Here is a 26,734-nt window from a genome sequence, read left to right on the forward strand (position 1 = left end):
CTGTGTACAGAAAACAAAAACAACTGATTTTTTAAAATATTTTATAACTTTTCTCATAGTAAGCAAGCCCGAAGATGGACAGGCAGGTAAACAATGGGTTGAAGATAAACGTTGCTGCAGTTAACATGTTTCATACATAAAGCTGTTATATTTAGTTTCATTTTGAAGTTAGGAGACACTTATATGTTATTGAAGGATGTTAAAGGTTGAATGAACCTGATGCATTCATTTTTATAAACAACATACTCTAGCTGAAATCCTGACATATATATTTCTGGGATTAAAATCTAAAAATTAATAAAAAAATTCTTGTAGAAAAAAGACCTAATGTACCAACAAATGAATTTAACTTCAAATCAGAACACCTATTTATGTACTTTCAACTTAAAATCAACAATTCCGAAAATGTTAAAAATTATAAAAAAAACTTAATTGCATATCCAAAGAATGGAAAAGAGACAAATTTTGAAATATACAGGTGAAAATATCAAGATTTATAAAATTCTGAAATAGCCGTTCTGACATAAATTAATAGATATATATGTAATGGAATATTTTTTTCCAAAATACTGAATTCAATATTAATACTGAAAAGTTCACCTATGTAGTAATGATTGAAATATTGAAATATTAAACCCTGTGAAAATCACATCCATTTCAGTATAAACTGTAGCAATATTCCTCTGGAAAATAAAAGGATTCTTTTGATCACAAGAGTGTACATGTAAAAGAGAATTCATTAAAACATTAAAAACATTTTGATATCTATGTTAAATAAATTCAATAGAATATATAAAGGCCTAAAACAGAATACTGATTATATAGAGATTCTACTCTGGTTTTACACTCCACACACTAATACCTCTACTATGTGTGTAGATCTACATGTATATCATATTATAATGCATAGCAATATTATCTATATATTCTATCTGATTATCAAAATTTTCTTTGTTCTAATTTCAGATTTAATGTGTCAATTCCCCTAGCTGTTAAAAATAATTTCACAACTAAAATAAATCACAAAGGAAATTTTATATATTGCAAGAAAAAATAAATTATGACTGGAAAAACTGCTTATCTCCCCTTCAATTTTAACAATACAAGAGACATTAAAAACAACACTATGGATGGTGCATCATTTGTTCAGGATAATATATAATTATGACAAGGACGGAAAAATCATTCAGGACTACAAAGTCACCCTGTTTGTACCAAAACAATAAAATGATCCATTCACATGAGGTGGGACATTGTAAAGAGAAGTTACACAACACAAAATGTATCACATAAATTTTAAACAAATTTAACAATGAAAATAATGTTAATGTTACAAGTTGAAGCTATCTATAAATGTGTTTCTTTCTGGACATAAAAAACTCTCCCAAGACTCCAGGTACTTCAATTAAATGACTCGTTTAAATGCATTAATTAAGGTGACTATAATTGTCCCACATAGGTCCTGTTCATCGTGTTTGGTATATGTATATTATACGTAAACATGTAGTATAGTGATGGTGGATAAGATATAGGGGAGTATCAATACCAGAATTGGTTCACACAGCTGATCCATTCTACTATCTACTCTTACAATGAAAAGAAGCTTCACATAAATCAACTTAACCCTGTTGAATTGTTTGTATTAAAAAAAACTATACATTGTATTTTTAAATAGCTAGAATGACTCAAAGGAAAATAGGGTTTCACAACGGCTTAAATTAAAACCCCCACTGGTAATCAGTCATTAAACAATTATTGGTATAGGCATACAACTATATAGATTTCTGATCAGATGTATTCTGTAGACTGACTTGTATGAATGCCACAATGTTACTACGTGGTATATCATTACATTAATATAATTTGTCTCTATTTTACTGGTGTTAAATAGATAATACACGTAAATTATACAAAACATGCGATTTTAGAAATTGGTTTGTAAATTATCTAGTGACTAGTACTACAGTGCAAACATTGACATTAAATGTTACAATATTACAAACAAAAGTAAAACTAAATATAATGGTTTAATTAAAGTGTAATAAATTGCAATATAAATATAACAAAGTATAAGAATGCAGGATTTTAATTGAAAGGTAAACTTTTCCCCCATTTACCCTCAAAGCAAACGAAAAATCATGGTTGAAAAAAAAAATATATACAATATATTGCAACAGCCATATATGGACGGACATGGGAAAAAAAGACATTTTATATATAATAAACATCGTCATACGAGTTGGCAGGATTCATACAAAACTACACAGTACATGGTTTTGAAATAACATGAAATGATTTCTTTATATGAAATATATAGGTTTCCTTTGTTCTGTACACCTCAGCTCCCTTCAGCAGTATGCAGGGTTTGAGCTGTCGAGTTTTAATCACAGATATATGCTCCAACTAACATAACATTTATGTTTATAATCTACTTTATAACGCTCCCAATTGGTTGATACAAATCACATGACTGCGAGATAAAACTCCCAATTGGTTGATACAAATCACATGACTGCAAGATAAAATATGTTGTATCACAGACATGATGTCACATGTATAAAGAACCCATATTACCACCTCCAAGATACAATGTAATTAAATTAAAAAGAAATTTTCATGAGAGTTATCCCCCTTTAACAATTAAACTGGTAAATCAAATCTAAGGTTCCTGTAAATTCATTGTATATTCCTGATAAAGAGAAAAGTGTTAGAAAATGTGTCATTTGGTTTATATACTATTTCCACTTTTACAGTAAACATCACTGTCCCTCATGACACTAAAATCCATCTGCATCATATACATGTACATATAGAACATTTATTGAAAAGTATTAAGAGCATCGCATTTACCTGGTAAGACACATCTTTTTCAAGGTTATATTTATGAAGAAATAAGCAATGATGAATTTTTAAGCAGGTAAACAATACATCGAAGTTTGATTTACATACAATCGAGTGATTGTGATTTTTTATAGTAATGCTAATGATACAACAATGTTTGATTCATTAACAAGTGAGCGATATATTCATTTTTTAAGCAATGAAAGCAATGCATCATGTTTATCTACGAACAAGTGAGCGATATTGAAATGTTTTAGCGATTTAAGCAGTGCATCAACATACCAAAGTTAAAGATATGAAATGCCCGAGACAACACTTCCAGTGTTAATGAAGATCTGGCTTTAAAATACCGGTATGTATTGCCTTTCCACCTCCTTGGAATTCGTAAATAAAATTGAACCTGATATTAATTTTTTTTTAAAAGATCACTTCCACAGTCTGTTAAAACCAAACTTCTATTTATAATGAAATTATATACCTTCCAAATTTTTGTATCAATACAAAAGAACAGGACCTGGTTTGAATAAGATTTCGTCCTGAATTACAACTGAAAAATATATATCTTAATTCCACAATGGGAAATTCCTTTCCTTCCCGTGAAGATGCTGCTGAGCAATATAGAAGGTTTCACAGGAATTTATTAAAAGTCGTCATCCGATGTTCTATGAGTGGCAGTACCTAAGTGGTCCTCTGGTTCACTTTCCTCGAATTCGTCTTCACCATATGCCCCTTCGGTCTCGCCCTCACTCAGTACTTGTGAATGGTCTTGCGTTAGCGTGTCATCTGTCTCCTCACCATGGGAGGCCAGAGATCGTGCTTTAGAAGATTGCACCATATCCTGATATCGATCACCATACTGTTTTGGTTGTGGAGAAGCAGCCTTCAATCTCGAACCATATGAGTGAACTGAGGTCTTGTCCACTTCTTGTCCCCGGGACATTTCTGACACCACACTGCTTGGTCTACTTCGGGATGCTGGAGTCAGCCGAGATTGCGATGCCTGAGAATGGACCGAAACCTTATCTAATACATCCTCCTGGGATGGAATTGACGCGACCTGGGATGGAATTGACGCGACCTCATCTGCCTTTCTACTTCGTCTGTTTCTTCTTGATTTTGACGAAGATGAATGAACTGACTCGTTATCTGTTTCCTTTGAGCTGACTTGGATCAACTGGCCTCTGGGCTGCGGATGTACATCTGCTTGTGTCATCCCCTCATCAGCCTCCTCTACATCTTTTTCCTCTTCCTCATCTCTCTCATCTATTGCATCTTTGCGGGTCATTTCTAGCTGGTAGCTTTGCAGGGCCTGCGTGTTGGACATATCCTCTCTATCAAACTCGGAATTGATCGTGCTGAACATGTCCCCAGATGTACTCTGTAGGCCAAAGGTGTTCTGAGAATCCATGGTCGAATTGAAGGTCCTATCAAACGGTTTAGAGATCCCAAGTCTGTTTGTCTTCCCTGTATAGCCTGTGGATTTAAGTCTGGAGGAGGTATTTGGAGACTCTGTGTAGGAACTCAGGTCTGAGTCAGGCTCATTTGGAATGTCCAAGTCTCTCCGAATTTCATCAAGAATTCCTCTCATTTTATACTGTAAATCAGAGATAATTTCAGCAGATAAAAATCAAGTTGTACTGCGATATTCGATTTTCATGATATTATAAACAAGATTACAGCAAATGGCTGTGTATAACAATTAAACTAGAAATGCAGGATCAGTTTTTTGTTCATTGTATACTGATTTTTTAGATAAACAAGAGATCCCAGAGGGATCTTGGCGCCCACCATTGAATGATCTTTATAGGTTCCATGTCAGATTGATCTTTTCTCTACTTTTCCCTTCCTCTAAGTCTTACTAATCTGTGTAAATTCAGAAACAGCCCTCTAGTACTTTTCAAACAAGGGGAACCTATATATAAAATTTAAGATTTAGCGATAATGGCTGTCTGTTGTTTTCGGATTGGTCCCAAAATGCAACACCAGGGACCAAGGGGAACCTACATATGAAATTTGAGAAAGATCCCTTCATTACCTTCTGTAAAATAGCGATAACAAACTTCAATTGTCAAAATACAAGATGGCTGCCTGTCGGGCAGGTTGTTTTCTGACTGGTCTCAAAATCCAATATGCATAACTAGGCACAGAGGGCAACCTACAAATGAAATTTCACAAAGATCCCTTCAGCAATTTCTGATAAATAGCGATAACAAACTTCAATTGTCAAAATCAAAGATGGCTGCCTGTCGGCCATGTTGTTTTCCTATTAGTCCCAAGAATTAGATGCAATATGCAGAACTACAGACCAAGGAGAACTTGCAAAAATGTTTGAGAAAGATCCCTTCAGTACTTTCTGAGAAATAGCGATAACAAACTTCAATTGTCAAAATCCAAGATGGCTGCCTGTTGGCCATGTTGTTTTCCGATAGGTCTCAAAATGCAATATGCATAACTAGGCACAAAGGGGAACCTACATATGAAATTTGAGAAAGATCCCTTCAGTACTTTCTCAGAAATAGCGATAACAAACTTCAATTGTCAAAATCCAAGATGGCTGCCTGTCGGCCATGTTATTTTCCGATTGGTCTCAAAATGGAATATGCATAACTAGGCACCAAGGGGAATCTACATATCAAATTTGAGAAAGATCCCTTCAGTACTTTCTCAGAAATAGCGATAACAAACTTCAATTGTCAAAATCCAAGATGGCTGCCTGTCGGCCATGTTGTTTTCCGATTGGTCTCAAAATGCAATATGCATAACTAGGCACCAAGGGAAACCTACATATGAAATTTGAGAAAGATCCCTTCAGTACTTTCTCAGAAATAGCGATAACAAACTTCAATTATCAAAATCCAAGATGGCTGCCTGTCGGCCATGTTGTTTTCCGATTGGTCTCAAAATGCAATATGCATAACTAGGCACCAAGGGGAATCTACATATGAAATTTGAGAAAGATCCCTTCAGTACTTTCTCAGAAATAGCGATAACAAACTTCAATTATCAAAATCCAAGATGGCTGCCTGTCGGCCATGTTGTTTTCCGATTGGTCTCAAAATGCAATATGCATAACTAGGCACCAAGGGAAACCTACATATGAAATTTGAGAAAGATCCCTTCAGTACTTTCTCAGAAATAGCGATAACAAACTTCAATTGTCAAAATCCAAGATGGCTGCCTGTCGGCCATGTTGTTTTCCGATTGGTCTCAAAATGCAATATGCATAACTAGGCACCAAGAGAAACCCACATATGAAATTTGAGAAAGATCCCTTCAGTACTTTCTGAGGATTAGCGATAACAAGAATTGTTTACGGACGGACGGAGGGACGGACGGACGGAGGGACGGACGGACGGACGGACGGACGGACGGACGACGGACCACGGACGCAGGGCGATTTGAATAGCCCACCATCTGATGATGGTGGGCTAAAAAAAGGTTCAGTTCAGTAAATATCAGGAATTGGAAGGGTGAGTGTAGGTATGGGCCATTTACTGCTGTTTGTAAAATACTTCTGGGCAATTTGTTCTTCAGCTCGTTATACTTTAAAATGGTTTCAATGGTATTTTTATATGCCTATATGACCCATAGACTTTCGTACCTGCATGGTGTTTCAATACTGTTAATAATGTGTTTTCACAAAGGACGTTTTATTTGTCTAACAAATAAAACAACACTATTTCTATTTCTTGCCCTATACCCCTCACAAACATGTATGTCTGTAAGATCCTATACCCCTCACAAACATGTATGACTGTAAGATCCTATACCCCTCACAAACATGTATGACTGTAAGATCCTATACCCCTCACAAACATGTATGACTGTAAGATCCTATACCCCTCACAAACATGTATGTCTGTAAGACCCTATACCCCTCACAAACATGTATGACCCGTAAGACATAGCCCTATACCCCTCACAAACATGTATGACTGTAAGACATAGCCCTATACCCCTCACAAACATGTATGACTGTAAGACATAGCCCTATACCCCTCACAAACATGTATGACTGTAAGATCCTATACCCCTCACAAACATGTATGTCTGTAAGGCATAGCCCTATACCCCTCACAAACATGTATGTCTGTAAGACATAGCCCTTTACCCCTCCCAAACATGTATGACCCATAAGACATGGCCCTATACCCCTCACAAACATGTATGATCTGTAAGACATTGCCCTATACCCCTCACAAACATGTATGACTGTAAGACATGGCATCAGTTACCTCGTCCAGTTGTCCTCTCCGCTTCTCTATATGTGTGTTGAAAACTTGCTTCAATACCCTGTAGATAAAGACACACAGATTATAGGTGATTGGTATCAGTGGTAAGCTCTCCATTAAATCCATTTTTTATTTAAAGCTAACCTAATTAGCTAATGTGTACTGTGCTGACTATGTGACATGTATTCATACAACATTTCAATTGTGGACCAAAAATATAATTAAAGGCGGTCTATAGAGCAGGTTTGACCATATGTTGAACTTTACATATCCTTAGTGAAGACGCGTTTATAGAAAATATAATCAGCCATTGAATATTTATTGATAAATATGTGGAAAGATTGGATCAAAGAGGAGAGTTCATTTAAAGATATGTTAACCAGACCTGTCAGACGGTAAACACACTGGTGACTGGATATAGACATACTGACGTGATATATAGACAGTCTACTGAATAAGTGAGCTGATGCTGATGTGTAGATAAAAAGTTAACTGTATGTATGTGTTGACTGTAGACTTGTCGAGTGATAAGAGATCAGTATCAAAGTCCCTCTACAGTGATATCTAATTAAAGTCAAGGTCCTTGTGTAGTGATATCTAAGGTCAAGGTCCCTGTGTAGTTATATCTAAGGTAAAGGTCCTTGCATAGTGATGACAAGAGGTCAAGGTCCTTGTATGGTGATGACAGAGGTCAAGGTCCTTGTGTAGTTATATCTAAGGTCAAGGTCCTTGTATGGTGATGACAGAGGTCAAGGTCCTTGTGTAGTTATATCTAAGGTCAAGGTCCCTGTGTAGTTATATCTAAGGTCAAGGTCCTTGCATAGTGATGACAAGAGGTCAAGGTCCTTGTATGGTGATGACAGAGGTCAAGGTCCTTGTACAGTTATGAGAGGCCAAGGTCTTTGTGTAGTGATATCTAAGGTCAATGTTCTTGCATAGTGATGACTAGAGGTCAAGGTCTTTGTGTAGTGATATCTAAGGTCAAGGTCCTTTTAGTGATGACAGAGGTCAAGGTCCTTGTATTGTAATATCTAAGGTCAAGGTGCTTTTTCGGCCATGTCTTGTAATAACCGAGGTCAAGGTCATTGTTTCGTGATAATTAAGGTCAAGGAACTTGTCTAGTGACTTGTCTTAATGATTAATGTTTTGTGTTGAATAAATCCATTTACCATATATAGAAATGGCAATAACCTGAAGTCATCTGGTTATGATAAGCTCTTGGGCTTATTGCAAGCTAAAGGTGTTCATGCTGAGTGAATACAACCACTTACCTGTTAGTAAACACACCCCTGTTGAGGACATCATTGGTCACTTCCTTCGTAAACTCTACATACTGCAGCTCCTCCTCTCTGTAAAGTGGTAAACCCAGACAGTTATAGACATCTTCCTAACTGGGTCAACTACATAATGTAGGGCTATCGTCAATGCTAACTCCCATTACTAAGTCAACTACATAATGTATGGCCTTGTCATCGCCTCTCATTACTCGGTCAGCTATATAATGTATGGCTGTATTGTCAACACTAGCTACCCTTACTGGGTCAGACACATAATGTACGGCTAACATCAACACTCCTCCTACTGGGTAAGCTACATATTGCATGGCTATATTGTCAACATTCCTCTTACTGGGTAAGCTACATATAACATGGCTGTATTGTCAACACTACTCTAAATGGGTAAGCTACATAATGCAAGGCTGTATTGACAATAATTCTCTTACTGGGTAAGCTACATATTGCATGGCTGTATTGTCCACACTCCTCTTACTGGGTAAGCTACATATTGCATGGCTGTATTGCCAACACTTTCCTTACTGGGTAAGCGACATAATGTATGGCTGTATTGTCAACACTTTCCTTACTGGGTAAGCTACATAATGTATGGCTGTATTGTCAACACACCTCTTACTGGGTAAGCTACATATTACATGGCTGTATTGTCAACACTCCTCTTACTAGGTAAGCTACATATTACATGGCTGTATTGTCAACACTCCTCTTACTGGGTAAGCTACATAATGTATGGCTGTATTGTCAACACCTCTCTTACTGGGTAAGCTACAATTGCATGGCTATATTGTCCACACTCCTCTTACTGGGTAAGGTATATAATGCATGGCTATATTTTCAACACTCCTCTTACTGGGTAAGCTACATATTGCATGGCTGTATTGTCAACACTCTCCTTACTGGGTCGACTACATATTGCATGGCTGTATTGTCCACACTCCTCTTACTAGGTAAGCTACATATTGCATGGCTGTATTGTCAATACTCCTCTTACTGGGTAAGCTACATATTGCATGGCTATATTGTCAACACTCCTCTTACTGGGTAAGCTACATTATGCATGGCTATATTGTCAATAATTCTCTTACTGTGTAAGCGACATTTTGCATGGCTGTACAGTATTGTCAATAATTCTCTTACTGGGTAAGCTACATAATGCATGGCTGTATTGTCAACACTCCTCTTACTGGGTAAGCTTCATAATGCATGGCTGTATTGTCAACACCCCTCTTACTGGGTAAGCTACATATTGCATGGCTATATTGTCAACACTCCTCTTACTGGATAAGATACATAATGCATGGCTGTATTGTTACTACTCCTAAGCTACATAATACATGGCTGTATTGTCAACACCCCTCTTACTGGGTAAGCTACATATTGCATGGCTGTATTGTCACTACTCCTTAGCTACATATTGGATGGCTGTATTGTCACTACTCCTAAGCTACATAATACATGGCTGTATTGTCAACACTCCTCTTATTGGGTAAGCTACATATTGCATGGCTGTATTGCCAACACTTTCCTTACTGGGTAAGCTACATATTGCATTGCTATATTTTCAACATTCCTCTTACTGGTAAGCTATATATTGCATGGCTTTATTGTCAACAATTCTCTTAATGGGTAAGCTACATAATGCATGGCTATATTGTCAACCCTCTTACTCGGTAAGCTACATATTGTCAACACTCCCCTTACTGGGTAAGCTACATATAACATGACTGTATTGTGAACACTTCTCTTACTGGGTAAGCTACATATTGCATGGCTGTATTGTCAACACTCCCCTTACTGGGTAAGCTACATATAACATGACTGTATTGTGAACACTTCTCTTACTGGGTAAGCTGCATATTGCATGGCTATATTGTCAACACTCCTCTTACTGGGTAAGCTACATAATGCATGGCTGTATTGTCAACACACACCTTACTGAGTAAGCTACATATTACATGGCTATATTGTCAACACTCCTCTTACTGGGTAAGCTACATATTGCATGGCTGTATTGTCAACACTCCCCTTACTGGATAAGCTACCTTATGCATGGCTATATTGTCAATAATTCTCTTACTGGGTAAGCGACATTTTGCATGGCTGTACAGTATTGTCAATAATTCTCTCACTGGGTAAGCTACATAATGCATGGCTATATTGTCAACACTCCTCTTACTAAGTAAGCTACATATTGCATGGCTATATTGTCAACACTCCTCTTACTGGGTAAGCTACATATTGTATGGCTGTATTGTCCACACTACTCTAAATGGGTAAGCTATATAATGCAAGGCTGTATTGACAATAATTCTCTTACTGGGTAAGCTACATATCACATGGCTGTATTGACAATACTTCTCTTACTGGGTAAGCTAAATATTACATGGCTGTACTGTCAACACTCCTCTTACTTGGTAAGCTACATATTGCATGGCTGTATTGTCAACAATTCTCTTACTGGGTAAGCTACATAATGCATGGCTATATTGTCAACACTCTTACTGGGTAAGCTACATATTGTCAACACTCCTCTTACTGGGTAAGCTACATAATGCATGGCTATATTGTCAACACTCTTACTGGGTAAGCTACATATTGTCAACACTCCTCTTACTGGGTAAGCTACATAATGCATGGCTATATTGTCAACACTCTTACTGGGTAAGCTACATATTGTCAACACTCCCTTTACTGGGTAAGCTACATATAACATGACTGTATTGTCAACTCTTCTCTTACTAGGTTAGCTACATATTGCATGGCTGTATTGTCAACACTTCTCTTACTAGGTTAGCTACATATTGCATGGCTGTATTGTCAACAATTCTCTTACTGGGTAAGCTACATAATGCATGGCTATATTGTCAACACTCTTACTGGGTAAGCTACATATTGTCAACACTCCTCTTACTGGGTAAGCTACATAATGCATGGCTATATTGTCAACACTCTTACTGGGTAAGCTACATATTGTCAACACTCCTCTTACTGGGTAAGCTACATAATGCATGGCTATATTGTCAACACTCTTACTGGGTAAGCTACATATTGTCAACACTCCCTTTACTGGGTAAGCTACATATAACATGACTGTATTGTCAACTCTTCTCTTACTAGGTTAGCTACATATTGCATGGCTGTATTGTCAACACTCCTTTTACTGGGTAAGCTACATTATTATTAATGTACAGCTATATTATCAACACTCGCCATACTAGGAAAGCTATATATTGCATGGCTGTATTGTCAATTATTCTCTTACTGTGTAAGCTACATATTGCATGGCTTTATTGTCAATAATTCTCTTACTAGGTTAGCTACATATTGCATGGCTGTATTGTCAACACTTCTCTTACTGGGTAAGCTACATATTACATGGCTATATTGTCAACACTCCTCTTACTGGGTAAGCTACATATTGCATGGCTATATTGTCAACACCCCTCTTACTGGGTAAGCTACATATTGCATGGCTGTATTGTCAACACCCCTCTTACTGGGTAAGCTACATATTGCATGGCTATATTGTCAACACTCCTCTTACTGGATAAGATACATAATGCATGGCTGTATTGTTACTACTCCTAAGCTACATAATACATGGCTGTATTGTCAACACCCCTCTTACTGGGTAAGCTACATATTGCATGGCTGTATTGTCAACACTCCTCTTACTGGGTAAGCTACATTATGCATGGCTATATTGTCAATAATTCTCTTACTGGGTAAGCGACATTTTGCATGGCTGTACAGTATTGTCAATAATTCTCTTACTGGGTAAGCTACATAATGCATGGCTATATTGTCAACACTCCTCTTACTAAGTAAGCTACATATATCATGGCTATATTGTCAACACTCCTCTTACTGGGTAAGCTACATATTGCATGGCTGTATTGACAATAATTCTCTTACTGGGTAAGCTACATATTGCATAGCTGTATTGTCAACACTACTCTTACTGGGTAAGCTACATATTGCATGGCTTTATTGTCAACGCTACTCTTTATGGGTAAGCTACATATTGCATAGCTGTATTGTCAACACTACTCTTACTGGGTAACCTACATTATTACATGGCTGTACTGTCAACACTCCTCTTACTGGGTAAGCTACATATTGTATGGCTGTATTGTCCACACTACTCTAAATGGGTAAGCTACATAATGCAAGGCTGTATTGACAATAATTCTCTTACTGGGCAAGCTACATATCACATGGCTGTATTGACAATACTTCTCTTACTGGGTAAGCTAAATATTACATGGCTGTACTGTCAACACTCCTCTTACTGGGTAAGCTATATATTGCATGGCTGTATTGTCAACAATTCTCTTACTGGGTAAGCTACATAATGCATGGCTATATTGTCAACACTCTTACTGGGTAAGCTACATATTGTCAACACTCCCTTTACTGGGTAAGCTACATATAACATGACTGTATTGTCAACTCTTCTCTTACTAGGTAAGCTACATATTGCATGGCTATATTGTCAACACTCCTCTTACTGGGTAAGCTACATATTGCATGGCTGTATTGTCAACACTCCTTTTACTGGGTAAGCTACATTATTATTAATGTACAGCTATATTATCAACACTCGCCATACTTGGTAAGCTACATATTGCATGGCTGTATTGTCAATACTCCTCTTACTGGGTAAGCTACATATTACATGGCTCTATTGTCAACACTACTCTTACTGGGTAAGCTACATATTGCATGGCTCTATTGTCAACACTACTCTTACTGGGTAAGCTACATATTGCATGGCTTTATTGTCAACACTCCTCTTACTGGGTAAGCTACATATTGTCAACACTCCCTTTACTGGGTAAGCTACATATAACATGACTGTATTGTCAACTCTTCTCTTACTAGGTAAGCTACATATTGCATGGCTGTATTGTCAACACTTCTCTTACTGGGTAAGCTACATAATACATGGCTATATTGTCAACACTCTTACTAGGTAAGCTACATAATACATGGCTATATTGTCAACACTCCTTTTTCTGGGTAAGCTACATTATTATTAATGTACAGCTATATTATCAACACTCGCCATACTAGGTAAGCTACATATTGCATGGCTGTATTGTCAATACTCCTCTTACTGGGTAAGCTACATATTACATGGCTCTATTGTCAACACTACTCTTACTGGGTAAGCTACATATTGCATGGCTTTATTGTCAACGCTACTCTTTATGGGTAAGCTACATATTGCATGGCTGTATTGTCAACACTACTCTTACTGGGTAAGCTACACACAGTATTGCATGGCTGTACTGTTAACACTCCTCTTACTTGGTAAGCTACATAATGCACAGCTGTATATTGTTTACACGATGTTATCTATGAACCAAATTTCAGTAAAGTTGGAATTAAACTTTTTTATTAATAGATATAAATGTTATATTTAAGTGAAGTGTTGACGATGATGCCATCACCGTCGCTGGGAGAAAAGTAACACCAGTCTCAATTTGCGACTTTATAGCAGGCAAGACAGTAGTGTAGACTAGTGTTTAGACAAGCTGATTAAATACATGTATTCATAGCTACTCCCCTATCATCAATCTCTAAAGTTGATAAGTAAAAGGTATTGAGGGCATTGAAAGCCATCATTAACCAACATGACTTTCAACTATTGGACGAGTCAAACTTTTTGGTCTTTTCACCTAAAAGCAATTCAACATATTTATCTTTTTACATATACCAATAAGAGATCATGAGTCAAACTTATTCATCTTCCTTCCTTAAAGTGATCATGAGTCAATATTGTTCATATTTCTTCCTTAAAAAGATCACAGGTCAGGCTTATTTACCTTTCTTTTGTAATGCAACTATGAGTCAAACTTAAGTGTCTTTCTAATCTAATTAAAGTGTCAAACCAATCTTCAAGTATTTTTCTTCTTTAAAGCAGTCACTAACTAATTTGTCTTTCTTCATAAGAGTGCCAAGCATTTGTGAGGTACATGCACTAGTTCATTTAATTTGCAAAAAACAGCAGCTATATTATTATATTATTAATTTTCACACTTTACGTGCACAACAATATGAAATCAGTATAAACATTCTCAAAGAAATTTTCTGGTGACAAGTTTTGCTATAAATTATGCAAAAATGTGATCAAAATTCATTGGTGACAAACATTTTAGTAGCAAACTTTTAGAAAAATCACACACAGAAATTGAAAGAAAGAGTTAATGTGAAGAGTTGTGAGGGTGCCAACAAAGAAGAGTGAAAAACAACAAAAAAGGTCAACATTGTCTCAGATTCCATGAATAAGCAGCTCTGGAAAACATTAATGTTTCAATCACTGAGTCAGATCTAGTTAATCTACTAAAAGAATTTCTGAAACTTTTAATCTATATTGCATTCATTTCTATACCAGTCTTAATTATTCTCAAGCTTTTAAGCAAAAATGAAAATAAAACAAACAATGCAAGCAAACTCTAAATGCTCAAACATCAACAAGTTGGAACAAAAAGTAACTTTCTAAAAGAAAAACAAAAACTGAAGAATTTCAATCATTAATTTTTAATGGATCATTTTTACAAAAGTTTCAACAAAAACTTTCATCAAAGAGCAACACAACAGAAAACATCAAAACAATAATTTATCACAATGTTTTGTGGACAGCATCAAATCTGTACATTTGTTTTGTAAAATAAATGCATTCATTATAGCACTTTCTTATTAGTCATTTGGTTATGTACTGTTGTATCCTGCAAGAAGCCCATGGGGAACAAATGCCAAAATTCTCGCTCAAAGTTGGGAGATGGTTAAGTACATAATAAAGCATTTTACAATATGTGTCAGTCACTGACATTGTAGTACCAGCCATGGGCTTATTGCTGGATAAATATGGTAGTTTTGTGTTCATAATTTCATTAAAAATACAATAAATTTTCACTGTTTAAACATTTTGTTTTTCAATTTTATATAAAAATTTCCATGCAAACATGCCTTTTTTAATTAAATAAATGAAACAAACAAGGAATGTAATGTTATGTAAATCTAGATATATCTCAAGGAAGACATCCCCAGATTTATCTCATAATCATCAATATTTGATGGCATTCTAAACCCAAAGAAGACTACAATATCATCCCTTCAGTCAGACAATTTTTCAAAGTATCTGGAGCTTTTTCTTTAAATTCTAGTCTACAAGAAAAATATCCATTTACCATATAAATTAAAGCTCACTAAATGTATTAGTCTGACAAATATAAATACATGTGTGTATTACCTCATTATCAAGATCAAGGGGCTATGTTCACGACTATCTACCTTGTGCAGAGATCGATCATACATTGAACACAACCCCTGAATTTTAAAGACGACACACCTTTGGAATGTTGCTATATATCAAAACTCTTCATAAAAAATATCTGTACATGAAATATTGTACTTGATACCACTGAGCACAATCAGTGACAAATCAAACTTAATACCAGAATTTGTTATACTAATGATTATTTCATGGCAATATCTTAATTATCAAATAGGATCAACATTTACATTTAAACAAAAACTTCCTATAATGTACACAAATTTAAATGTAACTTTAAAAAGAACCTAGATTTTCCTTTGTTCTTAATACAAAACCACTGCACAGAACCAGACAGGAATGTCTAGATCTGTAATATCACAAATAACATCAAATCTTCACCAGGTACAAAACATAAATGTAGCTTACAAAAAGAAAATCTCAGCCAAGTAATATACAACCATGAAAATATCCGAAGTGTATATTTTTCTTTTTTATTTGAACCTCCTGATTTTAGATAATACAACGCTAATACAATATCAATACCATGTACATAATGTTTAGTTCAGACGGCAGATCATTATATAATTAGAATAAAGTTTCAAACATTTCCTTCAAAATCAGTTTCATTATATTTTGTGACAACTAAAGTCAAAGTTCTAATCAAATTTGATTTAAAATTAACGAGTAAAAGAGTTATTGTTTCACTGTCGAAATATATCTCTTGCTTTTACTGTTAAAGAATTTATGAATTTTTTCCAAAGGGAAACTGTAGGCAAGCAATATATATGTGTATCTTCAACTTGCTTCTGAACAAAATGTACTATCATAATCTACATGTAGGTAATCTTTTACCATTGTTTAAGTTTTTTTGCACCCTAGAACAAGTTTCTATTGAAGTCTTTCCTTGTCTTTCTAATGATCTGTATTTTGTATGACGTACAGTCTACACATGCCATATGCTCATGCAGTTATTGATAATACATGATTTGTTTTGCTGTAGATATATACTGATACCAGTGATAAATGTCTGATTTGTTTTACTCCAACGATAAAAGAATTTTACAGCAGCAATATACATTGTTCATCTCACACCACCATAAACTAGCAAGGATGTTTTTTTTTTTTTCAACAGAGATCAGACTGATTTTCAATTAATCAGATAGAGATAATAATTTCACAGCTTTTTAAAAGGAATTTAAGGTAGTTTAGTGCTATATACCCATCTTGTCTGGATGGTTTTTAGAGACAATAGGTACATTGTACATGAATCAAGCTTATAATATTCTGTGATTATTATATAGATAACACTGATATGTACATTGTACATGTGCTTGGCTAATAATATTCTATAATTATTTTATAGATGACAATGATATGCAACATGCAGGTAAAAAGTTTTGCAAACGACCACAAATAAATACAAATCACATTCATCACTGGTAAAATGGTAATTACTATAATAACTGACAATTAAAAAATATACTTTCTGAATACAGAACAGTATAAATATGGCAGGCAGAAAAGTTAAAATTTAATTAATTCTAACTTCATGCCGCTGTAATTCTATTATAACCTACATACTTACATTGATACAAGTCTATAATTATATCTCAGGTTATATTGGAACGAAGTCCTAAAAGGAACATATGTTGACATCAATTTTCTATTCTCTTTTCATTTCATCATTTTTATCAAAACTTAAAGACTTGATTTAGATTAATAAAGACAAATGTTTGCAGAAAATGCACAATGTAAAAATGCTGTCTCGTCTAAAAACAAATTTTCTATCAAATTTTTATAATATAGTTTTCTTATTGATTTTCAACCTGATTAGAACATCTTAAATAGTTACAAGCAGAAATTTTAAATCCAATCATTACAGAGCATCCAGTAGGATTAAAATCTCAAAGAGTCAGTGACCCTCAGCTCTGAAATCCTGAGAGTCAAATCAAAATCCTGAGAGTCAAAATAGGAAATTCTCAAACTTGACGGTTAATCGTTTCCAAATTTATGTAAACTGATAAAAGCATCTTTGGTTTTTTTTTAATTATAATTATACCTGGTATATATGATTACTTAAAGAATGTTGAAAGATTTCACTTTCAACGGCCTCATTCAGAAATAGAAGTTGAGAAGAATATAAGTTAGAATGATCTTCATGCTGGGATTGAGAGTTGAGAATTATACTAAGAAATGTCATGGTTGAGGTGAAAATGATTGCAGATCTTTTAACGTTATAACATAAGTTTTGTGTATGGTAGTGCATTAGAAAATGGATACACTGACTTCAAATATCTTTAACATAAGATGATTAAAAGGTATTTTACTAGGTTCCAAAAGGCTTAAAGCAAAAGAATTTCCAAACTTCAAATTTTCCCAATTTACTTTCACTATATATCTATACCCTATATCTATATATTTATAAGATGAAGCATCTAGGGTGATTTCTAAATGGATCCTGTAGATCTATAATTACTACTGACTGACCAAATACATATATGTGATATAGTAAAAAATAAAACAAATACAACAAAAAAATGCTACACTTGTAAAACTAAGTGACCAATGTGTTGACTAAACTCTCTTTAAAAAGCTATAGGGAAGAAAATGCCCTGGTACCTGTACCAACTACTCCATCCAACAGTGCAGTAACTGTGAGGTAATGTCCTAGTTATAACATTTTGTTGTTTACAAATAAAAAAGTACCAGATTTATAAAAGTGTGCTTTACAAATAAAACAATAAGCACTCAGTCTGTATACACTCACGACACTACACAATCATATAACATAATTTTAGAATAAAAATAAATGCGGTACCATTTTAAACACAAGATTGTTTAAGTCTGTAATACATTACAGTGTCTATATATAGCAGATACATGAGGTGTCCTACATTCAGCTGTTTACGTGCACACTTTCTTTCAAGCTTCCTTTTCCCTCTTCCCCTTTTCCTTAACAGATTTTTGTTTGTCTAAGTTTAAACAACAGTTGCTAAGAAGGGAATACTCAGTGCATAATAAACAGGAGCACAACCTTAATTTTTCAACGTAAAATTGATTCTTTATGTTTGTTTCACATACTAGGAGGTTACTTTATTATGTGAAATGAATTTACCAATATAAAATCTCCTTAACAGTAACTTCTCACAAGAATTTTTTTCTACATAAAAAAATTATATATATATTAAGTGGCTGTATTGGAAATACAAAGTGTTTACGAAATATAAACCTCTACCCGCAAAAAAAAAATCAGCTATAGGGAACTTCTCACATGAATACGTGGATACACCTCTGATATCTGCCTCTTAGTACAAAATATTTCATCTTTTCACAACACATATATAATACTACCAGGTATATAATCATATATGTATATATCTAGTGTTAAAGCTTCTGTACTGGCCTAACCTTACAAAATACAAAAACTTCCAGTGGCTGGTTACTCATGGAATTAGAAACAAGATATGGCCTTAGATCATGGTTTAGAAAATATATTGAATGTGCAAAGAAATGATATGTAGATTTTCTCAAAGGCAGATTATCCAGTTTTATGGAAGATGAGAAATTAAAGGACAAGGTTAAAGGTCAAGGCTTAAAACAGGTTACAATACATTGACAGGTAAAGTTTTGTAAGTCACAGGTAAAACTAAGCAGACATAAAGTACAGTTAAGTGACGAAAAGTGAATTGGAAAATTCACAGGAAAGTCACATGTAGAATTTCACTGTGGTTTAACCAGCTGACAAGTTGTGAAAAGTCAGCCACAGGAAAAAAGAGTGTAATAGCGTTGAGTAACTGAACATACAAGGTGCTAAGAAACACAATCAGGGTTCAATGTAGATACAAGTACTCACTGATCATTTAGACGAGCTGATCGGCCCATAGTTCTGGTCCCGAACGTCCTGTCAAAAAAATAATGGGTAAAATCAAAATTATTTCAATGACAGAAAAAAAAACATAATCTATGAATACGTGGCACATTTCCCCCCACTGCAAATAATAAAGGTCCTGGCCCCAGTTCTCATTAAACATCAGAAATCTTATCTTCTGACTTATATCTGAGGTATGGATACTTTAATGACATGTACACTGAAATGACCAACTAGATTTGAAAATGAAAATTTACTAGCTATATAGATTGTTGATTATTGAGGTTTTTTTTTACATTTAAGAAGTCTAATCTTTATCAATAGACAAAAGGCCTATGGCGCTGTATCAATGTTAATAATCTGGAGATGCCCCCCCCCCCCCCCCCCCCCCCCTGATAGATTTTCTCAGCCATTCATTTATTTCAGTCATTTGGTCAATATAGCTTCTTTTCATTTCAGATTTAGAGATTAATTTTAACCACTTTTTGGTAAGCAATTCAATATATATTAACTTCTACAGGATTATTTTTTAACCTTTCTTTTGTGTGTCAGAACTCTAGTCTATCAATATCATGTAGTATGTATCTATAAAACAGTTTAACCAATATGAATTCCGGTATACAGTTAATTCTCCTACAAGCAGTAATCAACACTCCGCAATAATTTTAGTGAAAACATATTTCGAATATGCCTGGAGTCAAAGTGGTTTCTGACTACCTAGTCACATTACACAGAGCAGTATTTAGGCTTACCTTGTGGTTCGGCCCAGACTACCTAGTCACATTACACAGAGCGGTATTTAGGCTTACCTTGTGGTTCGGCCCCGACTACCTAGTCACATTATACAGAGCGGTATTTAGGCTTACCTTGTGGTTCGGCCCAGACTACCTAGTCACATTGCCTTACAGTATTTAGGCTTACCTTGTGGTTCGGCCCAGACTACCTAGTCACATTACACAGAGCAGTATTTACCTTGTGGTTCGGCCCAGACTACCTAGTCACCTTGCCTTACAGTATTTAGGCTTACCTTGTTGTTCGGCCCAGACTACCTAGTCACATTGCCTTACAGTATTTAGGCTTACCTTGTGGTTCGGCCCAGACTACCTAGTCACATTACACAGAGCGGTATTTAGGCTTACCTTGTGGTTCAGCCCAGACTACCTAGTCACATTACACAGAGCAGTATTTAAGCTTACCTTGTGGTTCGGCCCCGACTACCTAGTCACATTACACAGAGCTGTATTTAGGCTTACCTTGTGGTTCGGCCCAGACTAGAGCAGTATTTAGGCTTACCTTGTGGTTCGGCCCAGACTACCTGTGGTGAGGTCACCAGTCTCACCCATGTCTGTGGTGTCCATCATATCTTTCTCTTTTATTCGATCCATGTTGGACTTGAGCGTTGAACTTTTGGCACGAACCTCAGCCTTGGAGGCCTGTTCTTTTATCCAGTTGAGATGATCCTTATCCATGGATATGTCCAGTGTGGGAACCATTTTGTCTTTGTTAAACTTTGAGAAGTCTCTGCTTTGTAAAGTCTCGTACATTAAGCTGGTTTCCGTTAGTGGAGTTTCTGTTCTATTCATCGGTGACTTTGCTCTCCTTGGTTTAGGTCTCGGTTTCTCAACAGGTTCCTCTAATTGTGTTTCATTGTTTTTATCCTGCGGCTGGTCCTTCCTCTTCTGTGGCGGCGCTGTATAAAATTTGGTTTGACTCAGTTTTGATGTTCTTGTTGACTTCAAAGTTCTTGGTGTGAAAGGCTTGGCAGGTTCAGTGAAAACATGTTTCCTTGTGGCGAGTATGTCTCCATCCTCTACTTTTCTGTTATGTGTTGCCCCCTGAGCCAAAGCTGACCTTGACACACCACTTGCAGCAGACCGTACCGATCTAGCAGATGCAGGTCTTTTAGGGTAACCTGACCTATTCGTTTGCTGATGTGAATACGCCTGGTAAAGGTAACCTTGGGGGTCAGGCTGTTGATAACTGTGACCTTGACTGTGGTAGTTGTTACCTTGACCTTGTCCGCTATGACCATCATAGGAATGTGAACCGCCATATGTTGCCTCAGTACTTTCTACCCTGTCTTGTCTGTTGGACTTTAAAGTTGTTTTCATAATATCCAAAACTAAGCGATCGTCATCATCTTCTGGATTAAAGTCATTCTGAAGCATAAATAATTGCTAGGTTTATGAAATTATGAAAGCAAGAAGTGTAACATGTCTGAACACTTAACAGAACCTGGGTAAATAAAAGCAAAGTGTATTTCAAAAGTGATCAAGTGTCAACCTTGGTCAATGGCCACCAACATTTAATCAAGTGTATGTCTTAATGGTGTGATGTCATCATGTGTATATGAACTAAATCTAGCTAGGGGCACATGAGATATCTCATATATATTTTGATTTTATTTTTTATTTTTACCAGATCATCATCATCATCATCATCATCATCTATAATTTTTTTTAAATTTTAAGTCCAATCATCATCATCATCATCATCTATGATATATGATTGTTTGAGTCCTATTCTTACCAGTTCAGCATGATCATCCATTCCCTCCATATCATCATAATAAATATTTCTGGAAGTAGGGCGGACGTTCATACTGGAACTGGGACGTATACCAGTCTTCTTCACATACTCTCGTGTCTTCCTGTCACGTGCTACAGTTATAAAACATCATGTATCACATTTATCAGCTGTATAAGAAGCATGTATACAGTATTGTACAGAAATAGTAAGAAAGTCATAATTGTCAATAATCATCACTAATTAATCAGCGATTTCACATAAATCACTATTAGATGTAAACAATTAAGTAATCGATGGATAAATTTAACATCTTAAAATGTTCTCATGTTTTAATTGAATGTTACAGTTTTTATATGAACTTCTAAACAATTTTTATGATACCATCAAACCACCAGGAGATATTCACTATAATTCAATGTAGATTTTTTACATCTGATATTCTATATAGCTAATTAATATCAATAATCATTGAATGAACTTCAGCTGAACATGAGTAGACATTATTAGGAGCTCTCCATCATTTACAATCTGAACACTGTTTTTAATTCATAGTTTCCCTGGAGTTTTATTTATTCAATATTATTCATGTTATAGGTTCAATTTCATCTGAAAAAAAAAATCTTGCTTTTTCAATCACAGGTTTATAATATGTGGCATAAATCTAACCTGGAAATCTAGACCTTACATTGTATCCTTGTAAATATTTTTCCTGGATTAACTAAAACATATCAACGACTTAATAAATACTTAATTTTGAAGAGAAGAGCAGTTTTTACACTGACTGGGTATATTACATTTTAATTCTCATTTGTTCTTATATCACGGACTTAATGAATACTGAACCTAGAAGAGAAGAGGAGTTTTTATACTGGGTATATACATTCTAATTGAGCTCAGTGTGTAGTACTGGGTATATTACATTCTAATTGAGCTCAGTGTGTATAGTACTGGGTATATTACATTCTAATTGAGCTCAGTGTGTATAGTACTGGGTATATTACATTCTAATTGTCATTTGTTCTTACCTTTCTGACTAGATGACAATACCTTTGGTGGCCTGTTGTCTATGGCAGCTAGACAAATGGAAAACAACACAATCATTTTTAATTAAAAATTGTTTCAAATTGTCCCCATAATATATTTTTAACAACCTTTTTAAAACTATTTTAAATAAACTTGGCATCTGGAAATTAATTCAGCATCGTTCTAATAGACAGGAAATATTTTTCAGTTTTGTCTCCAACTTACATTTGGCATTGACAATTTTGCTGTAATGGTTGTTCATATGATCCATCACAAGATACTGAGTGGTCAGCTTGGCAGAGGTAGGGGCCAGTGCTGAAAACAAGAAAGGCAACAATACCTGTATAATTTAACTTTTCTCTTTATTTACTACATTACCACGTGCACTGCAGTACAAATTTTAGAGGTCTTGGATTGTATAGTTATCTATGAGCTAAAATAAAACTTCAAGTTGTGCAGGTGAAAATTACATGTATACATATTACTGAGGTTTTTATTTTACAGGAAATTCAGAAAGGATGTTAATTTGTGAAGAGGAATTGCCTATATGGATTTATTTATATATACGGGACAGAACTTGTAAAATTTATTCTTAGTCAACATGAATGATTCAAATGTGTAAATAGGAATTAATTAGTCAGAAAAATATAGTGTCTATACATATATATATATAGAGCATATGTTAGAAATTTACTATGTACATGTATGTCAAATTCAGAACTTAATCAAATCTTAAATGGTTTCTCGCCAGACAAGTAAATCTTCTATATATACATTCTCAACTCTTCATCATAGCAGACCTAGATATAACATAATCAGCCTTTTTCTTGCAAAACACAAAATTTGTAATTACCACTGCTTCGTAATCCAAGCTGGCCTTTCATAGCTGTCATGTTGGATTTTGCCTGCATCCCTTATAAGATAAATATATAACATTCGTTAATCTAAACTTTTCTCATTCAGAGTTCAGGCCAAACAAAATGTATTTTGGGTTATGTATTTCCTAATGACGATTAAATCATATTAATTTAATAAAATATTTTGAAACAGAAATTATATTGACTTTTATAACCTTTTAGTACATAACATACATGTTAAAACTCTATCACACTTGACAGTATTGTTATTAAATTTTATTTTGAAATGATGTTAATTATACAGAATTGAAGAAAATATTAATATTAAATAGTTTGGAATTTTTTTGTTGTAAAAGAAGAAATCTGTGCAGCATCGATATGTGGAAAAATAGAATAAATTCTTATAACATTGACCAGGGCCCAGTTGTTCAAATGGTGATTAGCTAGGTTAATCACAGTTTAACAAGTTTAAAATCCTGATAAAATTATTTGTGGTAAATCTAACTTCATATTATTAAATTATATGAAACTATAGCATTCATCAGTCTCTTCCTATCTACCTATTTTAAGGAATATACATACACAGATTTTGAAGTAAAGGAAAATTAAATTTTCACATATCAATTCAAGTAATCATGCTAATTATAATCCCCTTTTGAACAACTGGGTCCTGAAGCATATTGGTGTACAGCACATTGTGTACATATTTATGGTTCAGAGAATATATATAGTGTTGATTAAAATGTACCATGTAAACAGTACTCAGTTAAGCTCTTGATTCATATCACACAGATTAACTAACTACAAAACCTGTGTGTGCATGTGCATATACATGTATACATCAGCCCCATCAAACAATCTTCTATTCTTAAAAGGAGCGAAATAATATTTATTTAAAACAATTGGGAATTCATCTACCAAAAGATGTTAACAATCAACTAAAACACTTTAACCTGTTAAATATGTCCCTGGTAAAACATCACCAAACTTTTGTTATACTGGAATCTACATAAGCTACTGTAACATGCATTCAACTGTAAACAAATGGTAAGTCTGGCTATTGCTAAATAGGACTATATATCACCAAATATTTTTTTTTTTTCAGTAGTGCTACATACATACACTACTCTTATAATTAGATCAAGCTTATATACAAAGTACGTTTATACTGTACATGTACATATGTATGTAAGCCTACCTGATACTGCCATATTTATCTTTATAAATCAGTATTTATATCTAAACGTACGCGTCTCTCTCTCCCGTTTCTATTTATCATGTACATTACTTAATGCGTTACTCTCCACAGCATAGTTAGAGATATTAACGATACAGAAAACAAAGACATGGACAGCGTCGGACAGAAGACATGAATAATGAATGTGTTTTGGTTAGAAATCGACGGGAATATAACCAACAAGTTTTTACACGTTATGAATGTAAATAGAGTCGGACAATCTCATTCTGCATTTGAATTAAATGCATTGTAGATGTTAAATAAGTAGATATTGCCTATAATTTTGTAACTTTGACTATACTACACTGATAGCAACCTGCATTCCCGGTTCGTCCACCCATTCTTCAAGATTTGTCTGGCTTTCAGAAAACGTCGTCCATTTTGGTAACTAGTAACTCGAAGTGAAGCGCCACAAGGGAGATAACTGTGTTGATAAAAATGACAAGTGCGTGACAATGAAATCAAAGTCCTGGAAGTACTGAGAATTACCTGAAGAAGACGGGGTTGTTGTACGAGGTGTCGTTTTGCTATTTATTGGTTCTATGTAAGAATGTTTTTCGGCATAACCGTATAATATTATTTTGGCCCCGGACATGCTGACATGCAGTTAAAACGAAATAAAATTAAGATTGAATGTTTAAATGACACATTAATAAAATTATATTGCCAAAAATGATTCAAACTGATATAATTTTGTTATCTGTGCTGAAACGCATTAATTAATTAGTTCGTTAATGTATTTCACCAGCAGTTTTACATTATAACCACCAGCATTAAAACTATGCCGTTTATCTTTTTCGGCATAGCCGTATAATATTCTTTTTGCCCGGATATGACGCGATAGGTGGCGTTACTGGTCAAGATGAAGTATGTGATTGGTCAATGTAGCGGTCAATGCAAAATGCAGATATGCAGTTAAACACGAAACAAAGTTAAGATTGAATGCAAGCTAAATAAGTGGATGTATCTTTTCAAATGACACATTAATAAAATTATATTCCTGATTCAAATCCGAATGCAGTCCTATTATCACCAAAAATGATTGAAACTGATATAATTTTGTTATCTGTGCTGAAACACATTAGTTCGTTCATTTATTTCACCAGCAGTTTTATATTATAACCACCAGCATTAAAACTATGCCGTTTATCTTTTTTAAAGATATTTCTTGTTTAAAGATATTTCTTGTTTTCTACTTTCCCCTTTTCCTCTTAACACTTTGATAACAAGGGAAAGTTATACGAAATCTAAGAAGGACCTAATTCGAATTTTCTTCTTTAGAACGGCATCATACAATTTTTAATGTTAATGATTGTGTTCTAAAAGTGAGAAATAGCGATAACAAACTTAAGCTCTCAAAATACAAAATGGCAGTCTGTCTGTCAATTGTTTTTTTTTTTTTTATTAGTCTCAAAATTAAATGGGCACCACTTGGGACCAAGCTGAAGCTACATATAAAGTTTGAGAAATAGCCTTCCAGTACTTAATGCGATAACTAGGCAAACTTCATCTGTCAAAAATTAAGATGATTTTAGTACTTCGATCTCAAAAAATAGTTACAACAAAGATT

General features: G+C 34.8%; 1 protein-coding gene across 1 annotated transcript; it reads right to left on the bottom strand.

Annotated features, from left to right (window-relative positions):
- Positions 1 to 27: 27 nt before the first annotated feature.
- LOC117323221 (spermatogenesis-associated protein 7-like) lies at positions 28 to 25,571 on the bottom strand. Its single transcript, XM_033878281.1, has 10 exons — positions 25,481 to 25,571; positions 23,924 to 23,983; positions 23,296 to 23,385; positions 23,073 to 23,120; positions 22,048 to 22,178; positions 20,812 to 21,677; positions 19,504 to 19,551; positions 8,345 to 8,422; positions 7,077 to 7,134; positions 28 to 4,435 (listed from the first exon to the last, which is right to left on the bottom strand). The coding sequence occupies exons 1-10, from the start codon at positions 25,503 to 25,505 to the stop codon at positions 3,482 to 3,484; spliced, it is 2,358 nt and encodes a 785-aa protein (XP_033734172.1). The 5' UTR covers positions 25,506 to 25,571; the 3' UTR covers positions 28 to 3,481.
- Positions 25,572 to 26,734: the final 1,163 nt, after the last annotated feature.

Source organism: Pecten maximus, chromosome 3 (genome assembly GCF_902652985.1).
Source record: "Pecten maximus chromosome 3, xPecMax1.1, whole genome shotgun sequence".
NCBI classification, from domain to species: Eukaryota; Metazoa; Mollusca; class Bivalvia; order Pectinida; family Pectinidae; genus Pecten; species Pecten maximus.